The 23,265-nt window shown below is 40.5% G+C and overlaps 1 protein-coding gene across 3 annotated transcripts in view; it reads left to right on the top strand.

The window, feature by feature from the left end:
- LAMA3 (laminin subunit alpha 3) overlaps window positions 1-23,265 on the top strand; it is a 2,187,360-nt gene that overhangs the window by 988,240 nt on the left and 1,175,855 nt on the right. For all 3 annotated transcript variants that reach the window (XM_044065357.1, XM_044065355.1, XM_044065356.1), the window contains exon 13: window positions 1,117-1,251. In XM_044065357.1, coding sequence (XP_043921292.1) covers window positions 1,117-1,251 — 135 coding nt within the window. The remainder of the gene's footprint in view (window positions 1-1,116; window positions 1,252-23,265) is intronic.

Raw genomic sequence — 23,265 nt, 5'->3', positions numbered from 1 at the left:
GGACAGACAAATCTGCTGCCACCACAAAGCTTGTCCACCCCCTCACAAAGTGATACCGGTAGTTTTCACCATGAAAGCATGTGCAACACCAGATCCTCTCATTACTATACAACAATAATGATCTTAGTTCTGTTGTCATGCTTTGCTGTCACATGTAAGGTATGAAACATCTTTATAAGTTACTCGGGCATGATGGAGCATAACACAGTGTGGAAATCCAGATTAGGTAGGCATGCTGAGTAAGGCACAATATCCTTTACGAAGCTGCCTTTTACTGCCGTGCTGCATAATGTTTTCATGCTATACAGTGCTTCCCACAATTCTGAACACAAGCGTGCATTTCGCGCAGTGATGCATCAGACACCTCTGTGCACAATTCGGCAACGTGGTATGTCTGTTTTATACAGTTCAAGTAACGTGGTGTGTCTCTTTTTGCAGTTCATGTTTATGAATCATATTCACTTGGTTTACAACACTGATGACATGCTTCAACAAACTCCCTGAACCAGAAATCAAATGAACTGCTGTATCAATCAGAAGAGCATCCCAAAATATACAAATGTTTACAACAAAAAATTAAATAAATTATTATGAATCTTTTGTTACACTTCCTCTGTTGTCACTGGTTTGTTTATACGTGTGTGTGTGTGTGTGTGTGTGTGTGTGTGTGTGTGTGTGTGTGTGTGTGTGTGTGTGTGTGTGTGTGTGTGTGTAAATATACATATACATATATACATATATATACACACACTCACATGCATATATATATATATATCTGACCTTCAATAACCAGAGTAACCTTGTTGAAAGTATTGATCATTCAGAATATTTACTGATGCACTTAAAAGAAGAAATCTAGGAGGAATTCCTCAAATTAGTTAGTCGTCCCTTAAGATGATAACCTTTAGGACAGCTACTTTGACTGGAACCCCTGAAACCATCTCAGAGGTTTTTGTGCTTCACTAGGAATAGTCAAGTTTAGGACAACAATAACTAAGGACAGAATACAAACCCATGTTGTATTTCTAGTTTCACAGAGCACAGGTCTAAGTAAATTAGTTTATGAGTTCTACACCGATGGGTGACCCAGTTGTAAAATGTGACTTGTTTTTCTAGAATGCAGCTGCAACACTGCTGGCACTACTCTGCAGGTGTGTAACCCTACTGGAAGATGCCTTTGTCGACCAGAGGTTACTGGTATTCGGTGCGACCAGTGTCGTCCTGGTTATTATTCATTTCCCATCTGCCAAGGTAGGACTTCTTCAAGTGTTAACGTTTTGGAACGAATGTCATAAAAGTGCTGCTCTTCTCTTTAATGTTGAAATTATTTTTTTTCTCTCGAAATTTTAGACTCTATATTGCTGCATTAGTCAGTGAACTTGTGTCAGCTAGGAAACATTTTGCACTATGCAAACTCTGTGTCACATTAGTTTCCTTGTCCACTTTAATCAGCACTGGTTTTCATTTTTGGTGTAATGCTGTCATTTAAGCAGAATTTAAATCAGTCAGTTCTACCTCTTTTTAAGGCTAGTTTCATATAATACAACCAATACTTTGCATCATATTCTAACTGAATATAGAGTCTGGAGCTGTGTATTAAGGTATGGTTTGTGGTTATTCCTATGCTCTTTGTTTTATGGCAGTAATGCAGTGAATGAACAAATAAATATATAATAAGTTTATGTCAAACAACTTGGGAATTCAACTTACTGCTTCATCCTTGTTTTCAGACATTGGAAACCTCCAGGTAGGGATATTATTTTATTGTTGCTGGCAAAGCATGAAACTTTAAAAATCTTAATTATATGTATACTACATAAAACAATTGGGCTAAATGAAGAATAAAAGGATCCATCATGGTAAATGTCTCCCACTTGATTAATGAATCACTATATCACACCTGACTGATACCTCTATAACCCTCAAGGTTCATATGTTTTCATGTTAACAATGATGTTATGAAAAGCCTTAATGGAATTGTCAGGATTCTTTGAAAATCTACATTGCTATTAAAGGCAGTCTTTTGGCAGTTGGTTGAGGTATAAGTGATAAATGAGTTGGAAAAAAATCCTGGTTATGCAGTCTGAAAAGAAAAATATACCCATGTTTTTCTCTTTGTAAAGTTCTTCAATATTTTGCATTTTATTGACAATCTGTTTCCCCAAAAGGTTGAGTTTATTGAGATAGCCCTGATTTTGGATCCTTCACCTCCATTGTTGTTGGCCTTGATGAAAGATCAGACTGTTATCATAAGCATGTTGCTGACATGCTACATCATGGCAAGGCAAAGGCATGTTCCATATTATGTGAGAGGTCAATTCAGCCATGGGAAGGGGGTATCTGGAAGCAGCAGACTGACAGAGCCAGAAAAATGTTAAGTACCCTGCAACAGGACTGAACTGGGATCATTCCTATAAGAATTGACACTGATATCCGCAGTGGTGCAGCAGTGGCTTTGTTGCCTCACAGCAAGAGGTTCTCCCATTCGATTCTCGGCTTGGGTTGGGAGTGCCTTCTGTGTGGAGTCTGCATGTCCTCTCCGCGGTCGAGTGGGTGTTTGAAAGACATGCGTTGAATGGGTGTGCCTTTGTTGAAGGTTGGGCATCGGGCTGGCAACTCGACACCATAAAAACCAACTGCCAATCATTAGTGGACCAGAGTTCCGCTGTGGCGACCCCTAACCGGGAAAAGCCGAAAGACAAACAACAACAACAATTGACATCAGAATGAACCCACCCCTACATGTCACAGTAGATGATTTCCCATGGTAGTTGCCATTTTCAGCAGTTTTCTTTACAGTAGCATTGCATGCAGATAATGTAGACTGGCCTCTGCAAATGTTAACTATGGTTTACTATAGAAACATCAGACATGCAGCCATGTCAGAATGGCAGCAGACTTAGGTTGAGATGGTATGATACATCTTTCATGGTCACTTTTTAATGTACATGCCAGTACAGGGGCATGGTTTTGTCACATGTTGAGGATTGTGCATGCCATCACAGGGGCATGTTTTTTGTCACAGGCAACATACTCACTCTGGTTGCCTTTTGCTGTATTTTCCAAGTCAGAGCACTACTACAGTGACACCTGTATTGGGGTCAGAGCACTACTACAATGACACCTGTATTGGGGTCAGAGCACTACTACAGTGACACCTGTATTAGGGTCAGAGCACTACTACAGTGACACCTGTATTGGGGTCAGAGCACTACTACAGTGACATCTGTATTGGGTAGGGCAGGATGAGAGGCTGATGGCTTGTTACTCATGTAGGGGTGCTGCTGCCTGCTGCTAATGATGATGAGACACAGACATGAGTTACAGTCTGATGACATAGTGGCAGTGCTGCTTTCCATCCCTAGGTAGGCACCCTTCTGTAATACAGGATGATGATGTTACCTCATTCAAAGATGAACATGAGGCTTTACAGTCTGAGTGCTCAACATTTCCTAATGGAGGAACAATTCCCCATGACTCCATCCATGAGTGATGTTCCCCCTGCACGTATGGCAACAGATAAGCACACTGCTTCTGAAGTGGGTGCACCTACCATTTCACAGCCTCTCAAGTATGCCCAGCACTGGCACATACAACATGTGGCTCTGACTGTTGGCAGCACAGATTTAATCAACACATGTGCTGCAGCATCATCAAGGTACAGTTTGCTGTAACCCCGCCCCACATGGACCTAATTGCTGTGTTGCATGACATCCATGAATTCATGGAAGCCTGCAATGCAGTAATGGTAGATTTTATGAGATTTATGCAGGAACACAGTTGTTCAATGTCCACCTCAGTGAGGAGGATTGCAAGTACCATCATCACTGCTCACACTGGCAGTGTTGCCTGAAGTTAGGGCAGGATATGCATCAGTAGTGGCCATGTAGAAGAGCCATCTTGGGGCAAATAGTCTTCACCCGTGTATGGTCATATAAAATATTCTGCAACCCATCATGATAGGCAGTCATACCACTTAGCCTGCATTGACAGCGTGGACTCCATCCAGTCAGTCCATAACTCTCAACTGTCCAGATTTTTGCTGAATGTCCAGATTGTTGCCTGAAATTTTTAGTCTGTTCCTCACAAATATTCTGGTTTTCAGGATTTTTGCAGAAATCAGTGAGGAATCCTTCTTCTTTTTTCGGCTTTTCCCAGTTAGGGGTGGCCACAGCAGATCACTGTCCGCTCATGATTGGCAGTGGAGTTTTACGGTGTCGAGTTGCCAGCCCGGCGCCCAACCTTCCACAGAAGGCACACACACGCACGCACTCATGCCTAGGGCCAATCTTAGTGTATCCAATCCACCTTCAGCATGTCTTTGGGATGTGGGAGAAAACCTGAGCACCCAGAGGAAACCCACGCGACCACAGGGAGGACATGCAGACTCCGCACAGAAGGTACCCCAGCCGAGGATTGAACCGGAGAACCTCTTGCTGTGAGGTGGCAACTCTAACCGCTGCACCACCGTGGCCGCCCAGAAATCAGTGAGGAATGAATTCACTAAATAATGACAGGCATTTGGGTTTCTGACTTCATATCCCTCAAAAAATGCATGATGACACAAGACCTTTAGACCTTTTATTCAAACACTTTCTAAGTTTATAACAGCAATATTTAACATGTGTCCCTATTTTTAAAGGTTTGTTCCCCCATTATTTTTGGCTTTCTCCAGACTTTTTGTGCTAAGAGGTTGAGAGCTATGCCAGTTACTGTCCTACAGTCACAGATCAACCATGTCCAGAATCTCAGGAATCCTAGGAAGTTCAAGGCTCCTGAGTCTTGCTAACATTAAGACTTTCCGGTTTCTACCCTAGGTAGTACATTTTCTCTTTTAGGAGGGCTATTCCAGTCAAGCTCAGGGTAAATGTATGAATACCCCTTAAAATTATCCAGGTCCTTTTTGAAGGAAGATACTGTATCACAATGTTTTGTGTGCAGGGACCCCAAACCTGGTTCTACAAACCAACATACTGTCCACAGATTAGTGACGCATATGGATGCTCAAACCTTACCACATAAGGAAACTGTCTATGACACATGACACAGAGTACCCATCACCTTGAAACAAATGACTATGCATCAGACCACGGTCACAAAATGATATTGCTGACCCCAATGCAGGAAGAAAGTGTCTTTGAAACAGAGTACCCCCACCTCAAGATCCCACTACTACCCAAAATATGTAGCAGACATGTGACATTGCATCCGTAGCCACCTCTGCACACGATGACATTTGTAACCAACTTCACCCTCCCTGCCGTAGAGTAAATGAGGGAATGTCAGCTGGACATTGTGGCTTCTCCATGCATTTACCACACTTTCATAGGATGATGGTGTTGATGCTTCAGGCCTACTGGCTATGTTTGTGGATGGTTCAGTGATGCAAGTGCCATGGTCTGCCAAGTTTGTCTTCTCAACAACATATTATGGAGCAGATAATGATCTAAGAACATCTAACAGGCTGCAAAAGGGTCAATTTGGAGTGATCCCAAGCATTCTGCAACAGCACAAGTAGACTTTGAGCAGGCTGAACACATGCTGTGCAGTGTTGTAGGCTTGTGCATTTGTAGTGTTGTACTGCCATATTGTGTGTGTTCTCTACAAGTGTCATAAACTAGGGCACTAGTGAGTTTATAATGTCATCTGCACCAGAGAATGAACATGCGAGGGGAGATGCTATTTTTGGGCACACTAAATTTGAAGCCATATTTATTACTGTTAGCTACAGTGCCTGCATTTCCTATCTAGATGGCCTTGTGTAATTTCAGTAAGCAGGAAGCTGCAGTATAACTGAGATGTGTGTCATTTATGTAGGTCATGTGAACTGCCCTGGTGATGTGCATAAGTGTTGGGTGTGATCCCATGTACATCATACCCTACTTGGTAGTTCCCAGAATGGTAGCCCTTCCTGTTCACAAACTGTTGTGACTACAGGCCAAGTAGGGCCTTTATTGCTGTGTTTATGAAGGGAATGACATGCAGTACCTTAAGGACGTGGATAATGTCATAGAAGACACACATGGTGTTAGCGCAGTTCTGTGGTGTGCTATGGGAAAGGAAACCATGTATAATCCTCCATGTAGAAGTGTTATGTTGAAGTATTTGCCAAGTACTATAGAGACAGAGGAATGGGAGATGCCCCGCGTGCCCCCAGTTGGTGCCTGACAGGTTCCTGTAGCTTATAGAGCTGTACATAACAGTGTATTCTATGGGTATTTGAAGGCCACGCATTCCTATTAATTCTTTGTGTGGGCAATGCATGCAAAACAAGACCAGTACAATGCCCTTCTCAAAAGCAATCATTGATCTTTTGATAATGAAATTACAAGTCATTTACTATTGGTACCAGTGAGAAATGGCTGTGCTGAGAATTTATGCTGCTGCTGTACAATGGCCACAGTAACTCACCACTCTGTTCACCTTGAGTATGTTTTACTGTCATAAGTACTAGGTGCTTATAAGTGAACAAAGGTCCACCTATTTCTTAAAAAACAAGTCAAAACTTTATATACAAGCAGTGTCCTCAAATCTAGGGAATAAGTCTGTAGTTTTACTAACCAGAAGACTTAAACTCTGACAGTTTAGGGCATCAATCTATAAAGACTGAGAGGGGATTGCTTTGATCGCCTACTTGAATTGCCAGAGCATTTAAGGATTATATTTCTCAGTTGTTCTCTCACCCTAGGGATGATGAGAATTATCTTACATACTCCAGGAAACAGTTTCAACAAAATGTCACATTAAACACATTATCTCCTTCCATGGCATCTGCGCTGACTGTTACTGTATAAGAATCAGAGATTGCGCCTGGCAAGGCCCATGGTCCTGATGATCTCCCAGATAATTTCTACAAATAATTTTTTCCATTTTTACAAATACTTTATCTCCTTTTTAACCATATGCTCTCTGGCATACCTCTCAACTATCCAGAATTTTGCAGAATGTCCAGATTTTTGCCTCATATTTTTGCTCTCTTCCTAATAAATTTTGAGATTTTCTAGCAAATAATTGAGGGCTGAAGTTACTAAATAATAACAGACATTTAAGTTTTAGATTTCATATTTTTCAGAAAATAAATGCAAATGCAAAACATGACATTCTAGCAACTTTGTAAATTTGTAGTAGCAATATTTTAAACCTGTCCCTGATTTTGAGCCTTTGTTCCCTCATTATATTTGGCTTTGTGCATAATTCTTGCACTAAGAGACCGAGAAGTATGCTCTCTGGTTAGCGCCTTCCTCCTTCAGCTCAAGAATCCTGCATTATTCTTGTACTGAAAGCTAATAGGGACGACTCTAAAACTGAGAATTATTTCCCCATTTCTCTGATTAATACACCGACTCTAAAATATTTGCAAGGCTTCTAGCCTCATGGCTGCAATCCATCTTAACTCACTTCATGAATTCCAGGATGTATTCATGAAAGGTAGATTGAGTATGGACAACATATAAACTCTCAGAACATTATTGGAAAGTGAATATGAGTGTCCTCACACAGCAGTGACAGGATTTGGAAGACTTCAAAAAAGTAATTGACTCCAAATGGCGAGATTACTTGTTGGACTTAATGTCATACATGGCACTTCCTGAAGGGTTTATTAAGGAAGTTCCATCTTTCTGTTCTTCTTGGGCCAGTACTTGCAGTTTCAATGTAATGAGAACCTGTCAAGAAAAGCCAGTTCTGTTTCTTTCTTTAATAACAACAGAGCCCCTTATCAGATTGTTGAACAATTCTGTCTAATTTTATGGCTGGTTCCTCTTTGAGGAAGAGGCTAGAATATCTGTTTGCAGAAGACTGTGTTACACACTGAGTCATTTTCTGTGAATGCATTACTTTTGCAATGCAATATGTGCTGAATTCCTTTAAAAGTGTCTATGCTTTAAGAGTTAATAAAACCAGGATTGAACTTTTTCCATCTAAGACTTCAGTTATAGTCTTTAAACAGATCAGTCCCCTGTTGCCCTAGCACTGGTGAGCTCATCCTCCTAAATCATCATCTTCTTTCAGCTGTTCCCATTAGGGGTCACCACAGTGGATCATCTGTTTCCATTTCTTCCTGTCCTCTGCATCATGCTCTTTCACACCAACCACCTGCATGTCCTCTCTCACCACATCCATAAACCTTATCTTAGGCCTTCCTCTTTTCCTCTTACCTGGCAGCTCCATCCTTAGCATCCTTTTCCTAATATACCCAGCATCCCTCCTCAGCACATGGCCAAACCAACGCAATCTCGCCTCTCTTGCTTTGTCTCTAAACTGTCCAACCTGAGATGACCCTCTAATATACTGATTCCTAATCCTGTCCATCCTAGTCATACCCAGTGCAAATCTTAACATTTTAACTCTGCCACATCCAGCCCTGACTCCTGCCTTTTCGTCAATGCCACCATCTCCAACCCATATAACATAGCTGGTCTCACTACCCTGTTGTAGACCTTCCCTTTCACTCTTACTAGTACCCGTCTGTCACAAATCACTCCTGATGCTCTTCTCCACCCATTCCCCCTGCCTGTACTCTCTTCTTCACCTCTCTTCCACACTCACCTTTACTATGAACTGTTGATCCTGAGTACTTAAACTCATCCACCTTTACCAACTCTACTTCCTGCATCCTCACCATTCCTCTACCCTCCCTCATATTTACACACATATATTGTGTTTTAGCCCTGCTGACCTTCATTCCTCTCCTCTCTAAAGCATATCTCCACCTCTCCAGGGTCTCCTCAACCTGGTCTCTACTCTCACTACATATCACAATTTCATCTGCAAACATCATAGTCCACGGGGCCTCCTGTCTGATCTCATCTGTCAACCTGTCCATCACCACTGCAAATAAGAAAGGGCTCAGAGCTGATCCTTGATGTAATCCCACCTCCACCTTAAACGTATCTGTCACTCCCACCGCAGTCCTCACCAATGTCACACTACCCTCGTACATATCCTGTACCACTCTTACATACCTCATACAATACCACAACTCCTCTCTAGGCACCCTGTCATATGCTTTCTCTAAGTCCACAAAGACACAATGCAACTCCTTCTGACCTTCTCTGTATTTCTCCAACAACACTCTCAGAGCAAATATTGCATCTGTAGTGCTCTTTCCTGGCATGAAACCATACTGCTGATCACTAATCATCACCTCCCTTCTTAACCCAACTTCCACTACTCTTTCCCATAACTTCAAGCTGTGACTGATCAATTTTATCCCTCTGTAGTTACTGCAGCTCTGCACATCACCCTTATACTTAAAGATAGGTACCAAAACACTTTTTCTCCACTCCTCAGGCATCCTCTGACTTTCCAAAATTTCATTAAACAATCTGGTTAAAAATTCCAGTGCCATTTCACCTAAGCACCTCCATGCTTCCACTGGTATGTCATCTGGGCCAACAGCCTTTCCATTCTTCATCCTCTTCATAGCTCCTAAATACTTAAGCATATTCTTACACCACAACTTATGCCTTATGCCCATCTTCAGTTTGTGTAAATTGTGGGGTGAATTATTTACAGTTGTTCATACTCAGAACCACCTTCATCTTTCAGTAATGGGAATGATCAGTACCCAAAAAACATATTTTCCTCAATCTGTATTTTGATTTGGGGTTTGTTTCTACAGTACCATTGGATCATTGGTTAACCAAGATAAACAGATTGATGCTAACTTGGAATTCTAGGAAACATAAATTATCACATTCAGCAGAGCAGGGCAGGATTACCTAGTATTAAGAAGTATGCTATGGTTTTTACATTACAGAAATTTCTTATTCTTTCTCAAGGTCTTGCTCACATATTAGATTAGAGGACAGAATTTTAAATACCACTTCATGTATGTTGGTTCACCCACTAGCTTACCAAATTTCTACACTACCAATATTGTCTTAGGGTTTGCATCTGGCAATCAGGATTCTCCACAAATCATGTTCTACCCCTTATTTATGATTGTTAGAATCCCCCATTTGGGGCTACCCACCTTTGAGAATCAAGGATTGTACTACCTTTTGAAGAGACCGGGAGCAAAACTTGTTGCTAACCATACACACTGCATGGCTTCATCTTTAGCCATAGCCTCATTTGACCAACTTATGAAAGAATTTGGATTGCAAGGTTCAGGTACATGGAGATATTTTTTTAGCTAAGGAATTCTCTTTACTCATCTCTGTTGAAGGGAATAATAAAATATAACGCACTCTCTTTAAACAGCTTATTTAAAAATCTGTATTACTGGTGACCTTTCTAATCTATATAAGTCATCTTCAATATATTCAATATGTAAGACACGTTTGGACATGGAATGTAATCATTGTGCCTCCCTACTGACCAAAAGTAGAGACTAGTCACCTAATGTTCTAGATGTAGCATTAGATGTGGGCACTTAAGTACCTATGACACCTGTCCTTCATTTATGAGCATCATCTTAAATACCTGCATAATGGTTATTGGTCTCCTGTTAAAAGTATATCTCAGGGATATTTGTTAGAATGAAGATGTTCTGGAAGTAGTTGGGCAGAACTTGATTCCCATCATAAAATCTGGATGTGATAGTGTCCAACCTTTGTGGTTATGGATTAGTAGATTGACTCAGGAAGCCTCATACTTCCCTACCCACCTACCTTACATAACTGGATTTTGTTAGTTGTTAGCCTCTCTTGAGTTCAGAAATCTTTCACCTCATCAGATGCTTTTCTTGTGGTGAACATAGCTGCAATGCTTAGACTTTATATTGCTTCCTAGTCAAATTTTCCAGCTACTCTATCCCTTTTAGGTCTAGGCAGACACATAGCCTTTTATACTGAATGCAAGCTGAAAGGAAATACATAAGCTAAAGTGCTTGTGTGTAACATAAGCCTTAAGAAACATATTTTGCTTCTGATTTTGGTTTTGACGCATTGCTTAACTTTACTAAATGCACTTTTGGATATCTGTCTTTTGGAATTAGGCTGGCAGCTGGGCTGATATTATTAATATTGTGTCATAGGTTCCATTTTTTGATATTAATTGTATTGTTTCTTGTTGCTATTGTTACCGTTTGGTATATTTATTGAGAGTTAATACTGTTTTGATGGTTATGATATTGTTTTCCTATAAAAGTATTATTGTTGGTGCATTATAATAACTAAAAAATAAACAAATTAGCTCAGTACAATAAGAGGTTGAGATCTGTCTGGAGCATCTGCCATACAGGCAGCCGTTAGGGTTGCTTATGTCCTTTCTGGCATTCTGGCAATAATGTTTTTCTTCATATGGCCTGAGCCCACTTCCTGAGTGGGGGATGAGATCTCACATCACTGCAGGAGCCACCAATGTCTTCCGTCTCAGAGAGAACACTCCTGTACACACACTAATTCAGACTACTAGTAGGTGGTGACTTGTTCGGTCAACCCTCCTCTGGATGTGCACTACAATGCTTCCCCACTGAGAGACTGTATCTCTATGCATCCTGATCTACCCTACCCTAACCCCCCCCCCCCCAGGATGGGCACACCAATCCTCTCATGCCAACACTCTCAAACTCGCAAGCTACTAAACAAACTTCAGTCCTGAAGTGTAGTTAGGGCTGTACGGCTTTATCCTTGTATATCACCAGAAAAGTCTTCAGCATTTTCCAGGTTTTATAATTCAGTTTTTTCCTTGGATCTAAAAGTGAAAAGCATTACACCAGTCTCATCTAATGTTGGACTAGCATTTCTTTCCCATTCATTCTATGGCTTACTACCATTAATGCCTCCAGTTACTTTCTGAAAACTTACTTACATTTGTCAGTATTCATGACAACTTTCCATTTGTAACCACTTTGTCTGTATCTTTAGATGCCACTTGTGATCTGTTGATGTTATAGTAGTTTAGTTTACACTTACTTATCCATTCCCTACCAACCTAAGCTGGTCCTTCTGTGATGCATACCTACTTACAACTTCAACTTATGTATTTTGTTTCCTCCCATATGTTATTTTGTCCATTAAAAAACATATTTTATCAACTTATATTTCATGTTTGTAATAATCATGTATCTTGTTCTTCTAGAGGTAAATGTAATTTTTTTTTTTACTGTTTGATTTTTGGCCCCATGCCTCCTGACTATCAAGCCTTCCCCTATCGGTCATGACCTATTCATTGCATTAACTTGGAGTTTTAGCTGAAATAAGTGTAAGAGCTGTTCGGAAGGAGCCATCATTAAGATAGTTATGAGGGTGCTTTATGCCGTCACTGGCATACTGGCAATATGGGCATTTGTAATGGCCTATTCCTATCCCTGGGTGAGGGGACATGAGGGCCACATCAGCCAAGAGGCCCACAATGGTTTTCCATGTGAGTGTATGTTTCAGTACACTCTCATTGAAGGCTGTCGCAAGGCAGAGGATGGTGTGCTTAATATCTACCCCAGGCCACGCACTTGCATTGCCACCTTTCTTTTAAGGGATTGTGGCAGTGCACTGCTCCAGCCACAAGATGGACTTGTTCATCCTCCCCCTGCCAACTCTGTCAAGGCCCCACACCACTGTTCAAGGCTTTATCACTGGATCTAGAGTGTGAAAATACTTTTTCATGTTCTTTCATAGGAGTCATTGTTAAAGCAGTCACGGAATCCAGTTTAATTATAAGATTCACTCTTGCCTCTGAAATGATCCAAATAATATATATATATATATATATATATATATATATATATATATATATATATATATATGTGTGTGTGTGTGTTTGTGTGTGTGTGTGTGTGTGTGTGTGTGTGTGTGTGTGTGTGTGTGTGTGTATATATATATATATATATATATATATATATATATATATATATAGATTCACTTTATATCCTCAAAATTCTGAAATATCGAAATTTAGTATTTCGAGGCTATAAATTCGAAACCTGAAAACAATGAAAACTCAGAAGCGCGAAATTCAAAATCTTGCACACCAGAGATTTTGAATTAGCGCTTATCGAAATTTAGTATTTCGAGGCTATAAATTCGAAACCTGAAAACAATGAAAACTCAGAAGCGCGAAATTCAAAATCTTGCACACCAGAGATTTTGAATTAGCGCTTCTACTCCACACACACACACACACACACACACACACACACACACACACACACACACACACCTTCCTCCCCACACACAAACACAAGCAGGGGAGCAAGCTCCCCTGCACCCCCCATGTGCTGCACTCCCACACCCCCTACTTAAATATTCTAACTCTGATGTCGCACTACATACAAACACACACAAAAAAACACCACACAAGCTACATTTTCCTCGCACACGCACATATCACAGCAACAAAACACACTAACACACACCACAGCCCCTACCCAAAACCCTTAACAAATAAATATTTACCTGAATCCACAACCACAGCTAAACACTGGAAGTGCTAATTCAAAATCTCCGGTGTGTGAGGTTTGTAATTTCATGCTTCTGAGGTTTCATTGTTTTCAGGATTCCACTTTATGGGCTCGAAATACTGAATTTCGATATTTCAGTATTTCGAGCTTCTAAAGTGAATCTATATATATATATATATATATATATATATATATATATATATATATATATATATATATATATATATATATATATTTTTTTTTTTTTTTTTTTTATATATACCACAGAGCAATGGAACATCAGGCCTTCCTATTTATTTCTTGTGCTTTTTCTTTCCATATTGTCTGACTGTTCAAACATCCTTCCTTAACCACTTTGTACACATTCTGTGATTCATGCTTGCCAACTTGCAGAGTGTATCTGTGATTCAGTTTTCTTCTTTTACATTTCAGTTGTACATTCTCTCAGTGTGACAAATTCTTTTTACATTGTTTTAGTTTAAAAATCAGCCAATTTCATCTATAGTTTAGTCTTCCATAGCTACAACTTGATAGTGTCTTAGGAGAATTACTAAAAAGTTTGTCAATAGCATTATCAGCCACAACTGCTTGGAGCTCATAGGTGTCTTTGCTGCTATTTCCCTTGACCCTGTTGTGATTAATGATTTTTAAAATGCTTCATCTTCCATAGACAGGTGTGTCTTTTGTATGTTTTCAAAACACTTGCCGCATACAGATTTGTCTTTTATTCTCTGTGTAAATTCTTCTACAAAGTTAAAATGCTCTGCTAATCTATACAGTTATTATAAATACTTCAAAATATTGTCATGTCTCATTTGGTTTAATCTGAGAAATATAACATAGGTTTGTAGGTTCATAGGTACTTACCAGTCCAATCCATAAGGACGTTAAGAAGCCTAGCCTTATATTCCCATGGTAGTTTTTAGCCATTATATTTTGTGTACAAATAACACAGAACAAAGACATGTTATGAATTTACATTTGCCTGTATTCTTGAGGGACAAGGTTGCTACACCAGGAGTGAATTTGTGGTTGCACATCCATTCTTACAAATTATGTCTGAATTGAGTAAGGGAAGTACTTTGCTTTATGTGGAGAGGAAGACAGTTGTATAGACGTGGAATTCTCTGTTATATACGCATATCCCTTCAACATGTTCTGTTTATGTTGCAGAAGAGACTGAGATGCCTTGAGTGTAACTTTATGCCACCAATGGACTTGTAGATTTACAGTAGATCTGACAGGACAGGGTCTGCTGAGTCTCTGTATGTGAGGCAGAGATTATATTTCGGTATCCTGTATGATGCTGAGAGGAGGAACAAGGTTTTAAGATTGTCTGCATGAATTTTATAATGAGTAGTGTACATTTTTGAGAGTTTCAGATTTAAATGCTAATGTAAAATTTTTAGCATTTATTTGCATGGCATCAAATGATTTAGTTAGTGTCACTAAACCACATAATAGTCAAAGTTGTGGTGTCCAGTGTAGGTATCAACATATGCTTTTTTGTTGTTGTTGTTGTTAATATCTGGGTTGTCAGTTGCTAAACAACACTCTTTCACATAAGTTATTCATTCTTGTCAGTAACAGCAAACATATTATTATTTTCACAAGCACACATTCATGTAATGTAGCACATTTTAAATTTAGTTAAGTAGTTGCCAAACACTTAGGTACTTCCATACACCATTGTAACCTGGGTATTTTTGGTTTGGGGCACACTAAAAACATGAACACTGGGTTGGACACATTTGAACCTGAGAATATGTGCATCTCCCATTTTCAAAAACTGACCAAATGTATAAAGTCCTTACAGACCAATATTTGGCACCTCAAGCTTTTTAAGGCTTATCAAGCCAAGAGAATCTCACCCAGAGGCCTTAGAGTAAATACCCAACCTCTGGTAGTGAATATAGATACAGAATTGGCCGAACAATGAGCTGCAGCCCAACAAAAAGCCTCTATGGGGTTTGTTGAGGTATTGGCTACTTATTATGATTGCTCCATTGATATGGGTATATCTAAGGTAGCCAATATGTGTGAGGAAACAAAGAAGTTTGAAGGTCAACCTTCTTATACTACATGTTTAAACAAATTGAGTCAAGAATTACTCAGTTTAGAACAACAACTCAAGGAGAGAAAAATGCATAAGTTTCAAAGAGATATGGGGGACTATGTAGGGGTAATCCATTTAGCACAAATAAACATGTTAAATTTGAGAATGGGAATAAGAGAACTCTCAAACATAAACGACCCAGGTCCATTCCTAAGAAGTCCACATCATTTCATAACAGGACATCTGGGGTTGATTCATTTTCAGCTACAGACCTAGATATACAGCATACCACAGATTCTCCTGTGTCCAAACGCAGCAACTCACAAAACCCTTTAGGAGCAGGACCAGGAGGGCAGGGAGAAAACACACCAAGGGTAGACAGCATAGAGGGCCTACACAGATTCATGATATAGAAATAATTAGCAGCAATAATGTGATAAAAATTTCACCAGAATCTTTGTCACAAACTCACATTCAATTGTTAAATAAAGGGTTACATTTTGTACCTGGTTTCTTTGTTTCCGAGGACTCTCTTGCACAGGATGTTACATCCTTTTGCCGTCTGCTAAATTTGAAATTACATTTTCAATCATTTAACAATTCTAGAAAGGATGATGTGTTTAAGTACCATAATTCCAACTTCATGCCCCCATGCATCATAATGTCCAGATGTTTCAAACAAGCATTCTCAAAGATCTACATTTTCATTTTAGGGAATTTGGGATCAACCATTGTGCCAGCCTCCCCAGCCCAACAACCTCTCAAAGATCGAACAACAGGCTTTACAGGAATTGAAAAATAATAAAAATTTGGCAATTCTACCTGCGGACAAGGGAGGGGTGGTGGTTGTCATGACTGGGTGCAATATAATGCTGAAGCAGAAAGGCAATTGAATGATGGGCGGTATCATATACATATGCCTCTAGACCCTAGTCCCAGTTTTAAGAAACAAACTGATGAATTTCTTTTGTTTGCTAAGGAGGAGGATATCATATCTGACTCAGCATTATATCATTTGACAGTATCTGATCCCAGGAGCCAATATCTTTATTTACTTCCAAAAATACACAAAGATCTTAATCATCCACCGGGAAGACCCATTGTCTCAGGTAAGGCCTCTATCACGGAACCAATTTCTCAGTTCTTAACAAAACATTTACAACCTTTACTCAAATGGGTATGATCCAGGGTCCAAGATACTACTGAATTTTTACAAATTATCTCAGCTATGCGATTGGAACCAGGTTGGTACCTATGTACTTTGGACGTATCTGCTTTGTATACCAATATTCCTCAATGGGCTGGGTTACAGGCAATTGAATATTGGTTATATAGATCTGAACTTTATCCACCAAGGTTTAACACCTTTTTGATCTGCCTAGCAGAACATGTTCTGACCAAAAATGTTTTTTATTCTCAAACCAAATGCTACTGGTAGGTTCAGGGTACAGCCATGGCGGCATCTTTTGCCCCCATTTATGCCGATCTTTTTATGGCCTTTTTAGAAGAACATCTCATTTATGACACCAGCCATAACATATACTTAGAAGAAATTGATATATGGAGACATTATCTTGACAACTGCTGGATGATGTGAAGAGCAGACACTGAATATCTCCAGGAGTTTGTGGAATACTTAAATAGCAATAAATGGGGCATACACTTTGCAGTCAGCTATGATACCCAAAAATAACCTTTTTGGATGTGTTAGTCACCAGAAACACTGATTATATTTTAGACACAGAGGTTTACCGCAAGTATCCTCAGTACAACTCCCTACTACATGTATCTAGTTTCCATCCACCACACATTACAAAGAATATTCCCAAATCTCAATTTCTTTGGATGAAGCGTATCTGCTTATATCCGGTCACTTATTAACCCTTTAAGGAGTACCTGACCATGAGGTTCAAGCACAGGGGTTACAAAACTGGTGATGTACTCACTGACAGTAATTGGATCTCAGGACTAGACAGAAAGGACCTGTTAAAGTACAAAGGTAAAATACAGGGGCATGACTCAGTGATTCATTTTGTAACCACCTATGGGAGAAATACCAACATGTTCTTGGATAGTGTTCAAAGACATTGGAATATCCTTTTAGCAGGCATTAGGTTATCGGAGTTTCTTCAGGACAGATGTTTTTTCTCCTTTCGCAGGGGGAGGACCCTTGGATCACATTTTAATCATTTTAAACATGGCTCCAGATACACTCAGGATCCCACTCAAAGAACCCTGACAGGTGATTTACTTTTTGGTAGTGTCCCTTGTGGACACTGTACACATTGCAATAGGTTAACGAAATCCAAACAGTTTGCCAACAGGAACACAAGCATTGTTTATGATATCAGGTTCTATGCTAATTGTGGAACTAACTGGGTGATTTTTCTTGTGACATGTACCTGCTCAACCTTTTATATTGGACAAACGTCTAGACCCTTGAGACTATGCATATCTGAACATTGCAGTGACATCAGGACCAAAAAAACAAGTAATGCTTTGTATAAACACTCAGTGGCGCACAAGAATTCAAGTTTTAGATTCATTATCATAGACAGGATTGTGAGGAATAGAACAAATAAAGCTGGGTGGCACTCAATATTAAATACAAAAGAACAGAAGTGGATCATTAAGTTGGGTGGTTTATTTCCACCGGGACTCAATGAGAATTTATGAACAACCAATGAGCATAAATCTTGTTTCTACCTTGTAGTATATAAGGGCAATGACTTTCAATGGCTTTTCATTAACACTGATGAAGGCTACTTAATTTGTTTAGCCAAAACTGGTTTGTTACTGCTCTATTTTTTATATGTTTTAACAAAGCATGTACATACAACAGTCTGCTGGCCTTTTAGTTTTTTGAGTTGGACTTATCCTTTTTGAAGCCGTGCTGTTGCAGTACTTGCAAGGGTTGTTTCATTCTGTAGTGTCACTAAACCACATAATAGTCACAGTTATGGTGTCCAGTATAGGTATCAACATATGCTTTTTTGTTGTTGTTGTTATCTGGGTTGTCAGTTGCTAAACAACACTCTTTCACATAAGTTATTCAGTTTTGTCAGTAACAGCAAACATCATTTTCACAAACACACATTCATGTAATGTAGCACATTTTAAATTTAGTTAGGTAGTTGCCAAATACTTAGGTACTTCCATACACCATTGTAACTCCTTAGAGTGAGAAAATGTGATTTCACAGTTTCTAATGGCATTTTAATTTGAGTCACAGATTGCCCTTTATAGTTAAGCTTTTTCTATGAGTACCTACAACTCTTCTACACAAACTACTAATATGAACAATTGCTGGTCTTTTCTTGTACCATTCATTATATTCCAAATATTCACTATGTTCACTTATACCAAAATTTGATCATCAGTTTATCCCTTTTGACGTGCACGCATTACAATGCATTATCAGTAACTTGCTTGCTTCTATTATTTAAACATGTTTAATAGTGTTCTTTCCTATTTTCTTTTTTAAAGTTATTGTATTTAAGTTCATAGGATCATAGGAGGTTACTAGGCTAATGACCTAGGGGCCCTTACAAGCCTAGCCAAGAGTTTATCCCCAAAAAAGAAACCTTAGTCAGCACCTGTCACCCCTGTCAGTGAGGGACAAAGGTGGAACCCCTGGGACAGATTTGTGGTTTTCCATCCACTCATCAAAGTTGCACATGAAGAGGGTCAGCGAGATAATCTGTTTGACATGTATGGGAAGTCTATTCCACAGACAGGGCAGCCTCCGGGAGACAAACCTGTCTCTCCAGCAGGTTTTGTTGATGTTGTATATTAGATTTAGTCCTTTTGAGTGAGTAATGCACAAGGAGTTAGACTTAAAGATATGGAGCATCTCTAGTAGGGCAGGGTCTGATATTACCTTGTAGGTGAGACACAGATCACTTCTGAGCAATCTGTACAATACTGAGTAGAGTGATAGTGATTTGAGCCTGTCCACATAAGACAGGTGTTGGAGACCATGGATTCTCCTTGTGTGGAATTTCTGTGGCCTTTCCAGTTGGTACAGGTGTTTGGACAGGTACATACCAAATGGGGTGTTATACTCAATTATAGGCCTAATGAGGGAGGAGTACAGAGAGGTAATAACCTATTTTTTTCTGGATGCAATCCCTTTACGTATGAGATGAGCCAGCTAAAAGGCTTCTCTGGCCACTGCCACTACATGATGGTCGAATGTGAGATAGTTGTCAACCTGAGAACCCAGGTCTCTCACCACAGGTTGTGTGCTTAAGGGGTTGCCGTGGTAATCAGTAGGAGCCGTGTTTTTGCTGAATGGTATGATAATACAATTTTTTGTGTTTAACTTAAGGCCATGACTTTGGCACCAGTCATTTGTTGCTGTGAGACCCTCCTGCAGTATGTTAACATCATTTGGGGAGTCAATGACAGCACCCACCTTAAAGTCATCCACAAACTTGGTCAGCCACAGGCCTTTTGTCTTTGCCTGGACCACTGAAAAGTAGATGCCAGACAGTAGGGGTCCCAGGACAGATCACTGGGGAACACCACTAGTGACAGGTTTGCTGTCGGAGGTGGTGGCACCTATTTTGACCTTGTGTGTCCTATCTGTGAGCCAGTTGGCCACCTACCTGACGAGATAGGGATTTACTCCAAGTTGAGTTAGATTTTCAATGATGCTCGAGTGAAGGATTGTGTCAACAGCCTTGGCCAAGTCAAGGTAAGCTGTATGTACTGACTTTCCCTCATCCAGGGCCTTGGTGACATTCTCAAAGTAGTCAACCAGGTTCAACAAGCAAGATCTACCCCTGACGAATCCGAATTGGGTGGGGCCAAGTGCATGGAGATTGCCTATGTCCTTGTTTATGAGATCCATAATAATAATGCGCTCCATGGCTTTACAGATTAGACTTATCAAGCTAATGGGGCAATAGTTTCCAGGGTCAGTAGTGGCACCACCTTTGTGCAAGGGAATAATAATGGCAGTTCTTCACTCTGCTGGAATGAAGCCTATAATTTGGCTGTGGTTGAGTAAGGTGCTCAATGGCAAAGCAAGTTATTGCTGGAGATGGTGCAGAATACAGCCTGGGATACTATCAGGTCCCATGGAAGCTGTGTTCTTTGCCTTGGATAGGGCCATTAACACTTGATCTATGGAGATGTGAGGTGTGGGACAAGTATCAGGGATGATGAATGGGGCTTTAGTGGGATGGGGGGGTGAAGTTTGCTATGAACCTATCAGCTAGCAGGTTGGCTAAGTCAATAGGATCAGTGTAAGCGGTACCATTAAGTACTAATTCGGAACAAACCTGGGCTTTGCCATAGAGGTTCCTGATGTAGCTGAAGAAGGCTTTGTGGGTTCCCTTTGTTTCAGAGGCTAGTTTCAATTCATAATTGGCTTTGGAGGTTTTCACTTGTGATCTAATTTGCTTGTTGAGGCTGAGGATGGAGTTTTTCCAATTTGGAATTTGTTCCTTTTTACCATTGGACAACAGTTTCTTCCTTTTGTTGTAAAGCCTGTTGATAGAGGTTTTCCACCAGACAGGTTTGTGTTTCCTTGATGAGCAGGTTTTAATTCTGTTGGGTATGGCTGAGTCCATGCAGTTGTACTGGTGCTTGTATACTACATTGGCGTACTATTCAGCATAGTCTGCATCCTCTGAGGGGGTGGTGGTGTGAAGCTACTGATACCCTCTTTTAGGAGGCTGTATATTAATCATTAAGTTCCTTAATAAGTGAAACAGTGTTTTTCTAATGCACATGAATTGATTAAATATCAAGTGTTTCAAAGTTTGGCCATCAATATGTACCTTTATTTTTCATAATTATTATTTTTTATCACTTGATTAGAGATGGGATGTTAAGTTGTCTCCATGGCAGCAAGGGATGTGTTATTTGGTCAGGGGATGGGATATCAAGTTGTCTCCTTGGCAGCTAGGCATCTGATACTTGACCTCCTTACTCTACCGTAGTTTCCACCACTCCCAAAATTACTATACATCTCTACTAGACCACCATTGCCCCAAAAGTGGTGGGGCAGATAGCTGGGTCAATGAGTATAGGAGGAAGAGAGAAAAGGGGACTGCAAAATCTTCCATGCTGTCTCTGAGATGATTTCTTGATACAATGTAGTTGGATAAAGTCCTCCTTCCTACACTGTGTGGGCTTATACCACTAGGTGGGAGCATGATGTTGGCATGTTATGAGGAGGCCAACTCTGCCTATGCAGAGACATATTTTTGGAAATCCTTCACCACAACCAATTTAGATGCTGCATCATTCAGAATTCTCCAGTCTCCACCAGGAACTGTGACATTAGGTAAACATCTCACGTGCTTCAGTATTCCTATGCCCTTCCCCTGGGGCTGAACAAACTTATGCCTCATAATCGCTTTCCTTACCACAGCACTGGCCCCTCAAGCACTTGGGCTGCTAATCAAAGCTGGGTTATCTGGGCTTCATTCAGGAATTTATCTCTATGCACCATGAACCTCAGATATTTAATAATTATTGCATAAACATTTTGTACACTGCTATTCAAAGGTCCCACCACATATTCATTAGTTTGATCATTTGTACTTTAAATCATACTGTGTAAGTCATTTTATAATACAACTGTTCCTCAAAGTTCTGTTATGTTTCATCACAACTACACTCCCAAAACTGAATTGCCAGGCTGCAACAGTATAAAAACATACATCTCAAGCAGACCTAATTAAGCCTGTGAAGATGTTCTTCATCTCACATTGCTGCAGTCCTTACACTTGGGTAGTCCGCTGTCCTCGGTCGGCCCGAATATCAAAGTATAAGGCTGACGTCGGTCAAGGCGCATTAGACTGACATCAGGACGTCAGGGTACAAATGCGCATGACCGACGTCATATCCTCAGTCTTTTTTGCCGCATGGTCCGATGCAGAAGCAGCGTTGCAAGTGCCGTTCGGCGTTCTGAAATTTTTCGAATTCGGAGTTTCAGACCGAGTCAAAGTTGGCTAAGTACCCCGTTGGGGAATATTTTAGTTTTTTCTTGCCTCAGTGGTTTACCGGATGTCAGAAAAAGTGAATAACTGTATTTCTTGTGGGAAACAGATACCGCATAGAGATTATCATTCTTTGTGTATTCCTTGTTTGGGGCCTGAGCACGACGTTGTTGGGTGTCGCTTTTGTGCTAGGTTTAATAAGCGCACTATTAAGGGAAGGTTAGATTGTGCCAGGTTAGTCTTCGGGAAGCGGTGCAATTATAATATGCCGTCGGATGCTCCGATGCCCGCTTCTTCGAAGAAGCGCAAAGACAAAGCAGCTAAGCCCAGACAAGAAGAGTCGTCCGTACCGGACGCCGGTTCTTTGGAGGTGTCGGTGGAACCGGGGGTTCCGCCGGAGGTTTCTCTGGAGTCCCAGGGGGAGACTTTGTTATTGCAGGATGTGGCCTCTCAGGAGGCAGGTCAGGCTGAAGGGGCTTCTCAGGTTACTGTACTCCCCTCCCTTCCTAGGGTGGTTAGGCCCTCTCCTTCTGTTTCCAAGGCTTCTCCCAGAGGCAGGCCAGGTTTAGCTTCTGTTGGTGTCACTCCTAGTTCATCGGGATCTGTGCCCAAGAAGCACATGCTTAAAATGGCAGAAGATTTAATTACTTTAATTAGAGGTTCTTTGCCCTTTCCGGTTAAGAGGCCTAGGGTGGAACCAGAGTTGGGGAGTTTTGAGCAGGCTTCGGATGTTTCAGAGTCTTCGGCTGAAGACTTGCAGGAGTATTCTCCTTATTCTGATTCTGATGTGGATGATTCTACTCCTTCTGCTTCTCCTCCAGAGGATTTTTCTTTTTCAGAGACTCTTCATTCCATGAGGGAACATTTTAAGTGGGAAGGTCAGGACTTTTCTGATTCCAGGAGAAGGC

This window comes from Protopterus annectens, chromosome 3.part0, assembly GCF_019279795.1.
Source record: "Protopterus annectens isolate FY-2018-M chromosome 3.part0, PAN1.0, whole genome shotgun sequence".
Classification (NCBI taxonomy): domain Eukaryota; kingdom Metazoa; phylum Chordata; order Ceratodontiformes; family Protopteridae; genus Protopterus; species Protopterus annectens.
The sequence above is the reverse complement of the archived record's forward strand: the minus strand, read 5'-3'. Positions and strand labels throughout refer to the sequence as shown.